Genomic DNA, 14,154 nt, shown 5'->3' with positions numbered 1-14,154 from the left:
GAAATAAACACAGTATCTCTCTGCAGGCTCACTGTTACACTACTGTTCTTTACATGAATCAGTAACATCTGTAATTTCCACCATAGTACCACGTAAATGGTAATTGCAGGCTGACTTCATTTAACATCAACAGGAGTGCAATAAAAAACCAATCAAATTAAGCTATATGTTTTCTTTATGACTGGAGTAGCTAAATTATTTTCTTTTCATTATTGCTGTAGATCAAGTGAGGAACAGCTACCAGCTCTGTAATAATGGTACTTTGAGAGTGATGTATGCCAATGGCATGAGCATTAGCTTTCACAGCGAACCTCATGTCCTGGCTGGGACTGTGACTCCCACCATAGGACGATGTAATATTTCTCTACCAATGGAAAATGGTTTAAACTCAATTGAATGGCGTCTGAGGAAGGAACAGATTAAAGGCAAAGTGACTGTGTTTGGAAGAAAGCTCAGGGTAAGTAGAATCTATCATTACAATAACGATCTTTTCCTCTTTGGGCGGAAAATTAACTTTTTTATTTTGGAGGACATGCCTTCCCTATTTTTACTTGTTAAAAATGTACAACTGTGGGATTGTCTTTGGTATGACATGCTTTCCTCTGTTTGAGAGCCCAGTTAGCTGTGTGGGTTTGTCTGCTGCAATCAGCTATAGAAGCTTTGTTACTAAAAGTATTGCAAAAGTGATTGGTAAAAATACCCAGAATATTACAGAATCATAGAATCATCAAGGTTGGAAGAGACTTTCAAGATCATCCAGTCCAGCTGTTAACTGAGCACCACCATAATCACTCCTAAACCACATCCCCAAGTGCCACATTCAGACCCCTCTTGAACACTTCCAGAGATGGTGACTCCACTACCTCCCTGGGCAACTTATTCCAATGCCTGACAACTCCTTCAGTGAAAGAAGTTTTTTAAATATCTAATCTGAACCTCCCCTTATGCAATTTAATCTCATCCTTTCGCTTGAGACTTGGTAGAAGAGGCTGACCTTCAACTTGCCACCTCCTTTCAGGGAGAGCAATGAGGTCCCCCCTGAACGAGGTGGGAGTCTGAGGGCTCACCATTTGTAGCCAGTTGGTGCTATGGAGCAAACACAACTGCAGCTTGAGCAGTTGCCTTCTGCTGCTGTGAAATCCCCTTACAGACTCACTGACACAGGCATGTTGTGTTTATTCCCTTTCCCAAATGGCACGATGGGAAAATAATTGCTATAATTACAAAGTCATAAGCATATGATAAGAAAGATGCTCAGGTCATGTAATCTATCCCCTGCCAAATTAAAGATCTGCTGCAGCTGGATTAATCCCATTCTGTGCTTAGCTGGCCTGGTTTTCCCCCCCTTCAGTATCTAAACTTTGCCTGGCTGCTTTATATGTGTCATTTTGGAAGGGCTTTGAGGTATTGGGGAGAAAACAAATGTAGTGCCAATCGAGCCCTCATTCTTCTAGTAATTCTTTCAGCATCAATGAACATAAGATACAGTTCTGTGTGCTCAAGATGATATATTAAATGCAACATATGTAAACAATTATGTTGTGCTTTACAAAAAAAAAATTACTTGCATGTTAAATTTTGTTGTTTTCTATTACTTAACATCTAATTCCCAATGTTGAGTTAACAACACTTTCCTTATTCTCACAAATGCACAGAATGTACTTATTGGGGAGAGGGGGAAGGTGAGACAAAAAATTGAATGAGATTAGCAGCTAATCCTTAATGACTAAATTTCATGGCTGTGTAATTGATTTTTGATGTGTTGACCTGCAGCAGTTGATTATAAGTGGAAAACAAATCGGCTCTGCATTTTGACTGGGTGTTCAAAATAAAAATAAATGGGACCCTGAAATGAAATTGCTGTAATCCTAACTCTCAATACTAAAAATTTAATAGAGGTACTTGTGGTAATTAGCTGACGTTAAACACATCTTAGAGCTGAAACCTTGCCTGAGATAGGTTTTCTTGCATCATGTTTATGCAAATCAAAACAATACTTTATCTAGCAACACCTCAACATTTAATTGTCTGGTGTTAGTTCCTGTAACAATAATCACATATCCATTTAGCTCTTTTAAATGAAAATCACTATGAGATTATCACAGGTTGAGTGGACTGAAAATGAAATTCGAAAATGAGGGAGAAAGCATAGAATTTATTTGCATCTCATTTATTCTAATTCATCTTTATAAATTGTTTGGTGAACGAAACAGAGCAAGTGTTTGGAACGTTGAGGGGGAGCCAGTGGCAGGCAGGGACAGCTGTGGCACATAGTGATACAACCTGCAGAGGTGAGAGAGTGTGTGGGGCCATCTCTGGATCCCCAGTTCAGGATCAGGATTATTGAGGGGGTGGCCATTCTGTAGGATTCACCTCTCAGGTGAGTACTTCACCTCCATGCCCCTGTTCTCCAATACTGAAAGGGGACTTGTAATAAAGATGGGGACAGGCTTTTAGCAGGGTCTAAAAGGATGGGGGGGTGGTGATTTTAAACTAAAAGAGATTTAGATTTAGACTAGTTATAAAGAAGAAATCTTTCATGGTGAGGGTGGTGAGGCACTGGCACAGGTTGCCCAGGGAGGTGGTACATGGCCCATCCCTGGAAGCGCTGATGGTCAGGCTGGACTCTGTGCAGCCTGTTCCAGTTGGAGATGTCGCTGCTCGCTGCAGAGGGGTTGTACTGGGTGATCTTTAAAGGTCCCTCCCAACCCAGAATATTTGGTGATTCTATGAGTCCTCACACAGTGCTGCTGCCCGTGCCTCCAGCTGTGCTCCTCCGTGCTGTGGCCACATCACAGCCTCTGTACACGCACCGGGGCAGATTTCATCACCCCGAGAAAGGAAACCCTGCTCTTCACCTTTATCTTCTCCCACTCAGTGTCTGCTGTTTTATGCACTGCACGTTCAGTGCCTTGTGGTAGCTTCAGATAAAGTCATGATAAGATTCCCTTCTGAGGAGTTTTTGTTGCGGTGCAGCGTCACATAAAGTGATTTTTGTGGCCAGACCTTTCCGAGGCACAAAGGGCACATCCCCACAGCCACTTCAGCAGCAGCTGAGGGAAAACACAGGTGCATGTGGGGAGGGAACAAAAGAGAAAGGGCTTATGAGGTAATCTGCAGTCGTGATAATTGTAACTGTTATTACTGTTCCCAGGAAGAGTGGGAGTTAGTCAGCCTGTTTGGGTTTCTGTATAATTAATATGATACTGCAATTACACTCTCTGGTTTTACTTATTTTACAATTGCAAATGGAGTTACTGGATTATCCAAGCAGGTGATATTTGTGTGTGCATCTCCAAGTGATGTTTGTGGGTGTGCACAGCTTTTGTCTGTGTAATCATTATAAAAAACCCTACTAATTTTATTTTCTGTGGCAAAAAACCCAATAACTGTTACAATGTTTATGAGAAAAGAGAGGATACCTGAATCAGTTTCCTACATGCAGATTATGGTTGCAGTTACTGTAATGGTGGGAAGGAAGCCCAGAAATCCCAACTGCTTTATGAAGCTTCAGAAATTACAATTAAAAAAAACCAAAACACAAACAAAACTCCAAAAGCTAAAATTCAGTTAATAATCTTTCTGAAAGACTTTTTTTTCTTTTTAGAAAATCTGCCCATCCTTAAGAAATTGGGATCTGTCAGTCATACACTAACCCTTTAATTCTATAGCTAAATGTTTTGGGGAAGTGAAAGCCCTCTTCTGTTGATGGAAAGGGTTTTCTTATGTCTCTGTCATCAGGACTGATCCTACAAAACAAGAGTTACCAGCTGAGAAAGTACTAATGTTGAGTTTGGCTTCCCTGGCTTTGCTTTCATTATAATGGGAGAGCAGAATATGATTTATTTTGCCCCAAGGTGTTTTAAGAAAAATACCCTGTCTTTCCTTTGAATCATAGGAGAAGTTGCTGAGATAACCTTTGGGAAAACCTACAGAAGAGAGCTTTTTTTTCTAGTAATTGCCCACTGAGGAAATGCAAACTGCTAAAGAGATAAATTTTATTAATGGAGAAAATTAGGATAATGAGCAATAATTTGAAATAATTATTTCTTTACAAACACAAAATTGTATTAATTTTAAATGTGCTTTCTCTATAACTGATTTCCTACTGAGTTGGTTGGGGTGGGAATTGGGTTTACCCCTGCCAGTGAATATATCTCAGAATAACTTTTATGTCCTCAAGAAAGGCTCAGGGTTAATTTACATATTGTTTGATGTGCAGTTTAATTTTGGGTAAGAGAAAACATTGCTTAATCAAAGCCACTGTAAAATATAAGCTGAAGAACAAATTCCCAGAAATTGATGAATACTTTTTAAGTAGTCATTGCTCTGAAATTGTATCTAATTTAAAGACTTCTACTTTATTAATGATGCATCTACAATTAAATTACTTAAGAAGCTTTATCAGATTACAGCATTAGCCTGAATTCTATGGCTTAGCCCTCAGTGAATATATTTATGTATCTCTCATTATAGCATTCTCACTAGAAGCTTCTCCATTTGGCATTCTTATTCTACTGTGCTTCTATTTTGCTCTTTTACTTAAAAATAAAATAAATCTGGCACTGAAACTCTTCATGCTGGACTTCGAATGAAAATTATAACAACAAAAAAAAAGAAAAATATTTAATCTCATTATTTAGCACTTCTGTTTTTCAACACTAGCCTGTATGATCAGGATTTTTAAACAGAAAAATTGAAACCCATCCCTAGTGATTGGGTTGCTGAAGGATCTGTTGAATATTTGGAAAGTAAATGAAGAAAACAATAAATGAATGAATTCTAAAGGGGGTATTGGAATTACAGAAGCCAAGTGGCTAAACCAAGGAAGGCACAAAATTATAATTTCTTCTATGGTTCTTAGGGGAAAAGGCAAAGAACTGTTGATGGCAGAAGTAGAAAAATTACGTCCATGCAAAATAATTCGTTTCCCTGCACTTTAACACTTAGGTGTGCAGATTGTCTGCCTGTTCCAACAGGAAAGGGAAGCCTTTGTCTGTAGGATATCATCTCCTATGTTGCAGGGAGATGGGAAATCAAAATTACATATTTGAATATACTGAGAAGTAGAAAGCAAAAGCCAGTTAAGAGGAAGACATCCTACACTTCCTAAAACTGATTCCTCTGTTGCGTTTTCACACTGTAAATGCAGAGGGATGGTGTGCCCACCACACACGGAGTGCAGCCTCCTTTCCTTCCCTTCTGCAGGTGCACGGGAGGAATTTACTGTCCATCGACTACGACCGGAACATCCGCACGGAGAAGATCTATGACGACCACCGGAAATTCACCCTGCGGATCATTTACGACCAGCTGGGACGGCCCTTCCTGTGGCTGCCCAGCAGTGGCCTGGCTGCTGTCAACGTGTCCTACTTCCTGAACGGGCGCCTGGCCGGGCTCCAGCGCGGCGCCATGAGCGAGAGGACCGACATCGACAAGCAAGGCAGGATCACATCCCGCATGTTTTCCGATGGGAAAGTGTGGAGCTACACCTACCTAGAGAACGTAGGTGATGCTGTGTTACCTTCTGGTATAAGCTGCAAAAACACACAGTACTGCCCAGCTTCGTTTTGAGCTGTACACGTAACACACGCACACAAACCCCTTTAAATATGATGTGTTCCAACTGTTAAGAATCCCTACATACCTGGTCTCAAAATTCCTTATTTTTTAATTAGTCAGCTGAATTTGACTAATTTTTAAAGGGAAATACTTTGTTCACGGTTTGTGTCTTGATATTTTCCTGACAGTGGTGAGGCTGTCATAAAACAGCATAAACTAACACAATGAATTGTGCTTAATTAAGCCTAAAAATGCATGACTAAAGCTGACTAAAGGTTCATGTAGGAACAGGTAATTCATCTTTAATCATTGCTTATTAAATGAAAATATGGTAATGCATTTTTACTTAGCCTAATTAAGACCCTTTAGTCATAAAATTGTCTTAAATATGCAAAATTGCATATTGTTTTCCCTTTCCCTTCTTATTGTTCTAAGCAAACCAGAGCTGATGCTCTCTGCTTTCTCACATATTTCACAGTAACAGTTGTGAATTACAACTGGTGGCAGAAAGATAAATCAAGTCATTTATCTAACTCCTCTGCATCCCTCAGGAAAAAAAAAAAGAAAGAAAAAGAAAAAAAAAGTCCTCCTACAGGGAGGGTAGCTCACAGGTTGCTAACCTACACTTTCTCCGGAGCGTCAGCATATTGATTTCCAAGCAGCAGATCCTCTCATCTGGCAATCTGACAATATCCCTGAGCAGCTCTGTGCCCCTAACTAATGTATCTGATTCTCTTTGTAGTCATTTAACATTAGTGCCTCTCCAGTAAACTTTTCCTCGGTGCCCTCCCACAGGCCACACGCTGAAAGCTGGTAACTGTTTGTTCTTGTTTCCCCCCTAGTCCATGGTGTTGCTGCTCCAGAGTCAGCGACAGTACATTTTCGAGTACGACTCCTCGGACCGCCTCCACGCTGTCACCATGCCCAGCGTGGCTCGGCACAGCATGTCCACCCACACCTCCGTTGGCTACATCAGGAATATCTACAACCCTCCTGAAAGCAACGCTTCCGTGATTTTCGATTACAGCGACGATGGGAGGATTTTGAAAACGTCGTTCTTAGGTACTGGCCGGCAAGTCTTCTACAAGTATGGAAAGCTGTCCAAACTGTCTGAGATTGTTTATGACAGCACCGCGGTGACTTTTGGGTACGATGAAACTACGGGTGTCCTAAAAATGGTGAATTTGCAGAGTGGGGGATTTTCTTGTACGATTCGCTATCGGAAAATTGGTCCTCTCGTTGACAAACAAATCTACAGGTTCTCTGAAGAAGGCATGGTCAATGCAAGGTTTGATTATACATATCACGATAACAGCTTTCGAATCGCAAGCATCAAACCCATAATAAGTGAGACGCCCCTCCCAGTTGATCTCTACCGTTACGATGAGATTTCTGGCAAAGTAGAGCATTTTGGTAAATTTGGAGTTATTTATTATGATATAAACCAAATTATCACCACAGCAGTTATGACACTGAGCAAGCACTTCGATACCCATGGACGGATTAAAGAGGTTCAGTATGAAATGTTCCGGTCCCTGATGTACTGGATGACTGTGCAGTATGACAGCATGGGGAGGGTGACCAAAAGGGAGCTGAAACTCGGTCCCTATGCCAACACAACCAAGTACACCTATGATTATGATGGAGATGGGCAACTGCAAAGCGTGGCAGTAAACGACAGGCCCACCTGGCGCTACAGCTACGATCTGAACGGAAACCTGCACCTCCTGAATCCTGGGAACAGCGTCCGGCTGATGCCGCTGCGCTACGACCTGAGGGACAGGATCACGCGCCTGGGCGACATCCCGTACAAGATCGACGACGACGGGTTCCTGTGGCAGCGGGGCGCAGATGTGTTCGACTACAACTCCAAAGGGCTCCTGATCAGAGCTTACAACAAAGCCAATGGCTGGAGCGTTCAGTACCGCTACGACGGGCTGGGCCGAAGGGCTTCCTGTAAGACCAACCTGGGGCATCATCTGCAGTACTTTTATGCTGATCTTCACAATCCAACCAGGGTAACTCACGTCTACAATCATTCCAATTCCGAAATTACCTCTTTGTACTACGACCTGCAAGGCCACCTCTTTGCAATGGAGAGTAGCAGCGGGGAGGAGTATTATGTGGCCTCTGATAACACGGGCACTCCGCTGGCCGTGTTCAGCATCAACGGCCTCATGATCAAACAGCTTCAGTACACGGCGTACGGGGAGATTTATTACGACTCCAACCCAGATTTCCAGCTGGTCATTGGGTTCCATGGAGGGCTGTATGATCCTTTAACCAAACTTGTGCATTTCACCCAAAGGGACTACGATGTCCTGGCTGGGCGCTGGACATCTCCTGATTACACCATGTGGAAAAAAATTGGCAGAGAACCCGCTCCTTTCAATCTGTACATGTTCAAGAGTAACAACCCCCTCAGCAATGAACTGGATCTAAAGAATTATGTAACAGGTGAGGCTTCATCGCATTTATATTAAGTAACACTTCAGTTTGGAAGCTGAGAAAACAATGTGACTTCTCCTTACTAGCCCTTGGCTGAATCCTCCCATCAAGTGTAGGCCATTTTCCTTTTTGTGCTATGAAAAGGGCTGGCTAGTGCTGATCCTTTGGTACTGCTCTTCCCTGAATGAAGGGCACTAAGTGAGAAACCACGATGAATTATGGAGGGAAAAAAATAAAAATAGTTTTGCTGAATATTAAATTTCAGCACAGCCATAGTGTTCTTCCTGTTGAACCAGTACTGCATGAAGATGTGTTCATTCTAATTCTATATCAAGAAAAGTGAAATCACCTACAGGAATCACTGGCAGGTTGGTTCAGAATCACAAGCCAGAACTGCTCAGATCTCTTCCTTTCTGGGCTACTTTCAAAATTAACTACTGACTGAGCCCATGGGCACATTATGAATTAGCACCCAGAATGGATTTAATTAAACCTCTTTTTACCATTTAACTTTTAAAATGCAAACAGTTTTTAGTCATTAAAACAAAATCCTTGATGTTTTTTAAAATTATTTCATCCTGAAAGACTAAGAAATGTTATGGAGTGTGTAGTGCTGAGAAACAAAAGTAGTTTTGATCACATATGTTAGAATTGGGTAAAACTTGTAACCCCTTCTTAATTAGGAATAATTTTTCATTTAGTAACATCACACAGTACTTGAACTAGCTGCTAGCAGTTTCTAAAAGGAAAGGTAATTAATATGTCTTCAGGAAAAGCTTTTTTTCAGAACTGAATATGCAGTGTACAATAATTCGAGCAGTGATATCATTTTTAAAAAGAAGTGATCTTAATTTTAGCAGTAATTTGAATTTCAAGAAAAGTGTGCATTTTCTTCAGAGAAAATCTTAGCAAGTTTCATTAGTACATTGTGACCTAATAGGTGTAACACACCCCAGATTCTGCTGGAGCTACTCTGCAATTTGGAGACAGTGCAATTTCTATCTGACAGTGTGAAAATACTGATGACCGAAATTACCTTGGGATCAAATTCTGTTGTCCTAAATTCAACAGAATTCCTATTTTCATCCACCACCGTTTGATTTAGGTTTTCAGCATCATCTTACTGTATTTTGCTACATTCTAAAATTGCATTAATTTTGTTTATCCATCCACTGGAGGAGATCTAGAAAGATAAATTGCACTTTGGGACAACACACACTTTGTAGTCTGTAAAAATATTTAATCAGTGATGCGAATATTTGTTGCTTTATGGACTAAACAGATTATCTTGCACAAGAAGTGATGATGGTGACACCTCTGTTGTCATAGCTTAAAAAAACCCAGAGAACAAAAAAAACCCCAAACATCTCCCCCCCAGCCCATTCTTACAGTTAACCCCTGACACTGCTTTATTCACAGATTTGCTGAAAAGAAATTCCTGTACCAAGTGCAGTGCTGCAAAGCACATTAGCTAAGCAAATTAGTGACTATTTTGTGTATAGGTCCTCCTCTGGTTTTTGTGGAATTAGGGCAGCTGAAATGAATTGTTTAGGAGATACCATTTAACTATAAAATAAATAGAAGCCTTAAAAAGGAGCAGTAACTCTGTGCTGTCCAAAGGTACAGGAAAAATACAGTAGGCACTGTGTGATGGGAGATAGGTACAGACACTTTAGTAAAGGCAGAGTATTTTACTACTTATTTTAGAGTCAGAATGGCCAAGAAAAGAAGACTTTTGTTGAAAAACAGCTTTGCAACAGCTCACAGGAAGAAGCTGCAGTAGCAGCATCAGGAGCCAGTGTAGGCCAGCAAGAAGAGCTGGATACTGGGAAAGACAGGAGAGATTCTTAAACAAAAATGGTCATGAACCAGGAAACAGAAATGTAAAATGGGGTCATGGACTTGTTTCTTTTTTTTTCTTTTTTGTTAAAAAGATCATTTGATAGCTAGGGTACATCATTAGTTCTTAATACCTGCTGAGGGAGTATTACTGTTATTAATTTACTTCCTTAGCTTTTTCAGATAGATCTGAAGGCAGAGTTTTCCTGGTCGAACCCACAGCTGGAACTTCCCAAAGCTCACCTCAGAGCTGAGCTGTAACCCTCCTATGCAGCTCCTACTTTCCCTGGAGGGATGAGGAGGATATTCTTGGTGCCTAAATTTAGACATCTGATTTACAAGTCTGGCTTCTCACTGCTTTTAATGGAGCCTCCCGAGACCCAGTGACAGCTGATAGAACTAGGACATAGAAGAAAAGCCATGTGTTTCCCCAAAGGACTTTGCAAATGTTTTTAAAGTGTTAACCTAATAAAATATCATTTTACAATACAGTTATAGGTTACAGTAGCCACATTAGAAGGTGTCAGAGATGGAACAAGTACTGCATACCATAAAATGTTTGGATAAGCCATGTGCTATAATGGAAAAAGAATGAAAGAGGTGGTATATTCTTGATGAAGTATTTAGGTTAAATTTAAAGCAATATTTCCTGTGCCTGTTCATGGTAGATTGCTACAATTCTGTAAAGTTCCACACTGTAATATTAATTGCAACTTCAGTTGCTGCTTGAAATTAGGGATGTCAAGGATGGATTTTCAAATTTTTTTTATTTCCTCTATTTGTTACACACATTTGTTTCTCACTTGTCTGCTTTCTTTTGATTTTTAGATGTCAAAAGCTGGTTGGTGATGTTTGGATTTCAGCTTAGCAACATTATTCCTGGTTTCCCTAGAGCAAAAATGTACTTTGTGTCACCACCATACGAACTGTCTGAGAGTCAAGCATGTGAAAATGGACAGGTAGGCAGAAGTATTAAGTTACTTCTTGTGATAAATTTGCCCCACTCTATGGTAGAATTGCTGGCTCTTCTGTAGTTACAGCAGAAGGCCACATATTTAATTCAGTGTAAAATGAAGTAAGTATAGCTAGATTTTATACTAATGAACATATGCCTTTCTTGCCAGCCTTCGTTGTTATCATAATTATAGTGTCATTAGTTTGTCTTTTATTGAGTTATTCCTTGATTAACAAGTTGTAACTCGATTAACTTGATTAGCAATGACAAAGGGAGACTTTGTCAGGGTAATTTATCATCTGTTGAACCTTTGGTAAAACCATCCTAGTAACAGATGTGTTGCAATAAACTTAGGTTGGTACTTGTACTGGTACAAAAGGGTTCTACTTCTCACCCTGTAAGAGGATTTCTTATCATTTTTTGTCATTTTCCTAGTTGGAGGTTTTTATTTGATACTCCAGTTAACTTCAGTTACAGTGTTCGTGCTTAATTGTCAGGTTAAGGGTGAACAATTGTTTTGACCTTTATAATAAATTACAACCCATTTAATAAACTTAAGAAGAGCACTAGTCTAATTCCAAACTTTGCTAGGCTTACTTCATCTTTGTGGTAATGCAGTAGAAATTATTGTATAAACCTAAACATACCACTTTCACAGGCTTCTAAGTAATTTGAGAGCCTAAATCTCCTCTTCAGGAATTGCCATGGTACTTTTGAGGCAAATTTCACCTATTTTCAAAAAAGCTTACGTTCATAAACGTTTTAATTATATATAATGGTTAAAATCTCTAGGCAAAAGTGTCCAGAAGTTAAATGCCACTTTTTAATACATTGATTCTGTTTGTTTCCAGCTCTGATTAAAACTATGCTAGACTTGGGTCTTTCTTGATCTTTTACTGGACGTTATATAATTTGCCAAAGTTGAATTTTTGGTACATATATGTTATGAAGGGTGATGAGAAGTATTTTATTTGGTATTAAGGATGGCAAAATAATTTGTCAAGTGAGCATTTACCTGATTCTGAACAGGATATGTTTAAGGATGGGTAACTGAGGGTGGTCTTTCTGTAGAGCAGAATTTTTCACTGCAGAGCTTTCCTTTAAAAAAGCAAAGCAAAGATCATTATCAGTCTCTGAAACAAGGATGTTCAGATCTGTATCTTCTTTGGTGTTTTTTTTCTTTTGTTTTCCTCTCCCCAGCTAATCACAGGAGTGCAGCAGACGACAGAAAGACACAACCAGGCTTTCATGGCTCTGGAGGGACAGGTCATATCTAAAAGGTTACATGCCAGTATTAGAGAAAAAGCAGGTCACTGGTTCGCCACGACCACTCCTATCATTGGGAAGGGAATCATGTTTGCTGTGAAGGAGGGCCGGGTGACCACCGGCGTTTCCAGCATCGCCACGGATGACAGCAGGAAAATCGCCTCTGTCCTGAACAGCGCTCACTACCTGGAGAAGATGCACTACAGCATCGAGGGGAAGGACACCCACTACTTCGTGAAGGTCGGCTCGGCCGACAGCGACCTCGTCACCCTCGCCATGACCAGCGGGAGGAAGGTCCTGGACAGCGGCGTCAACGTCACCGTGTCCCAGCCCACGCTCCTTGTCAACGGCAGGACTCGAAGGTTTACGAATATTGAGTTTCAGTATTCCACCCTGCTGCTCAACATCCGCTACGGCCTCACCCCCGACGCGCTGGACGAGGAGAAGGCGCGAGTGCTGGAGCAGGCCCGGCAGCGAGCCCTGGGCTCCGCCTGGGCCAAGGAGCAGCAGAAGGCGCGGGACGGCCGAGAGGGCAGCCGAGTATGGACAGACGGAGAGAGGCAGCAGCTCCTGAACACGGGAAGGGTCCAAGGTTACGAGGGATATTATGTCCTGCCCGTGGAGCAGTACCCAGAGCTAGCAGACAGTAGCAGCAACATCCAGTTTTTAAGACAGAATGAAATGGGAAAGAGGTAACAAATTAACCTGCTGTCATCCTTTGCTGGATGAATCAGTAGTCATAACTGTTATCTCCTCTCCTAAGGAGATGAAGACCTAAATGGGGGCACTAGGCTGAGCTACTCTGGGATCGTAAGTGGCAAAAAAGCTCATATTTTTTGAGTTAAATGCTACTGTTCAAGGGATTAAAAACCACATCCTGAAGTGGACTATAGCCAGACTGAAAACTCTAACCGTACAAATTAAAAAGTACCCCTGAAATATTACCCACTTGTTCTGGGTCTAAAGAAAAACAAAAAGAAGGCCTCGTATTGTATTACCTCACTCCATTCACACGTGAGCAAACTAAGAAATCCAAGTGGGCCACTTTCACTAACCAGCTGATGAAACACAGATGATTCAGACTGCTTGTTTGATAAATATCCAAGAGGTTTTCATTTAAAGCAAAATACAGGTGCATTTAAAACATGACTTTGGGGTGATTTGTGTGTAGCAACTGGAGGACAAATGGAATGCAAGTGAGAGCGCACTGGAAATAGGAAAGGAAAAATATATTTAAAAGTAACAAAACCACACTTGCACTCTTGACCCTCCACTTGTCTGGCCTGAAGCTTAACTTATTCAAAGAGGGCAGAGTGTAAAGTTACATTCAAAATGGTGGCTATAAATCACTACAGATAAATTTCATACTCTGTTTGTCTTTGAAGATTTCCATTGTGGACAGTATAACACAGTTACAGGGTGTAGTCTGTTTAGATTCAGTAGTTTGTTGGTATCAGTTCCAGTAGAGCTGTGGGCATTGTGTTACACTATTGCAAATGGGCACCACGTCAGATCACCCTGTACATACATCAGCCAGAAGGCACAATCACTGTTTCAGATTTAAAAATTATTAGTGTGTTTGTTTGGTCGAGAAACTGAGACAATCACATTACGGTCACCACTAAAAAAAAAAAGAAAAAAAAAGTCTAATAAGAACTTTGGTACAAGAACTTTTTTGTAATATACATGTATGAATTGTTCATTGAGTTTTTATATTAATTTTAATTTGCTGCTAAGCAAAGACTAGAGACAGGCAAAGATAATTTATGGCAAAGTGTTTAAATTGTTTATACATAAATAAAGTCTCTAAAACTCCTGTGAATTACTTGTCTTCCATTGCAAAATCTTGTAAAAGTGACTCATGTCTCACTGTCATCTAATGCACACAGCATCTTGTATGTGGAAATGACTTCTTGTTGCTTCGTGGATTCTGCTGGTCCTTTCATCTCTGGGCAAGCAAAGTCCTACGTACACATGACCCAAAACTCTGCTTAGGACACAGGAGAAAATTGGTAAATGCTTTAGAAATTCCCTCTCTGCACCTCACGACTAGCAAGCCTCAAACTGCCATGTGTTTCAATCCT

The 14,154-nt window shown here is 40.7% G+C and overlaps 1 protein-coding gene across 16 annotated transcripts in view; it reads left to right on the top strand.

Moving 5' to 3' along the window:
• The window catches only part of TENM2 (teneurin transmembrane protein 2), a 643,539-nt gene extending 629,647 nt beyond the window's left edge, over positions 1-13,892 (top strand). For all 16 annotated transcript variants that reach the window (XM_027682931.1, XM_027682929.1, XM_027682927.1 and 13 more), the window contains 5 exons: positions 222-457; positions 5,209-5,505; positions 6,405-8,019; positions 10,678-10,808; positions 12,005-13,892. In XM_027682931.1, the coding sequence (XP_027538732.1) occupies positions 222-457; positions 5,209-5,505; positions 6,405-8,019; positions 10,678-10,808; positions 12,005-12,766 (3,041 nt within the window). In that variant the 3' untranslated portion in view covers positions 12,767-13,892. The remainder of the gene's footprint in view (positions 1-221; positions 458-5,208; positions 5,506-6,404; positions 8,020-10,677; positions 10,809-12,004) is intronic.
• The last annotated feature ends 262 nt before the right edge of the window (positions 13,893-14,154 follow it).

The sequence above is a fragment of the Neopelma chrysocephalum genome, unplaced genomic scaffold (assembly GCF_003984885.1).
Source record: "Neopelma chrysocephalum unplaced genomic scaffold, ASM398488v2 Primary Assembly neopelma1_63, whole genome shotgun sequence".
Lineage (NCBI taxonomy): Eukaryota > Metazoa > Chordata > Aves > Passeriformes > Pipridae > Neopelma > Neopelma chrysocephalum.
This window is presented reverse-complemented; position numbering and strand designations above follow the sequence as displayed.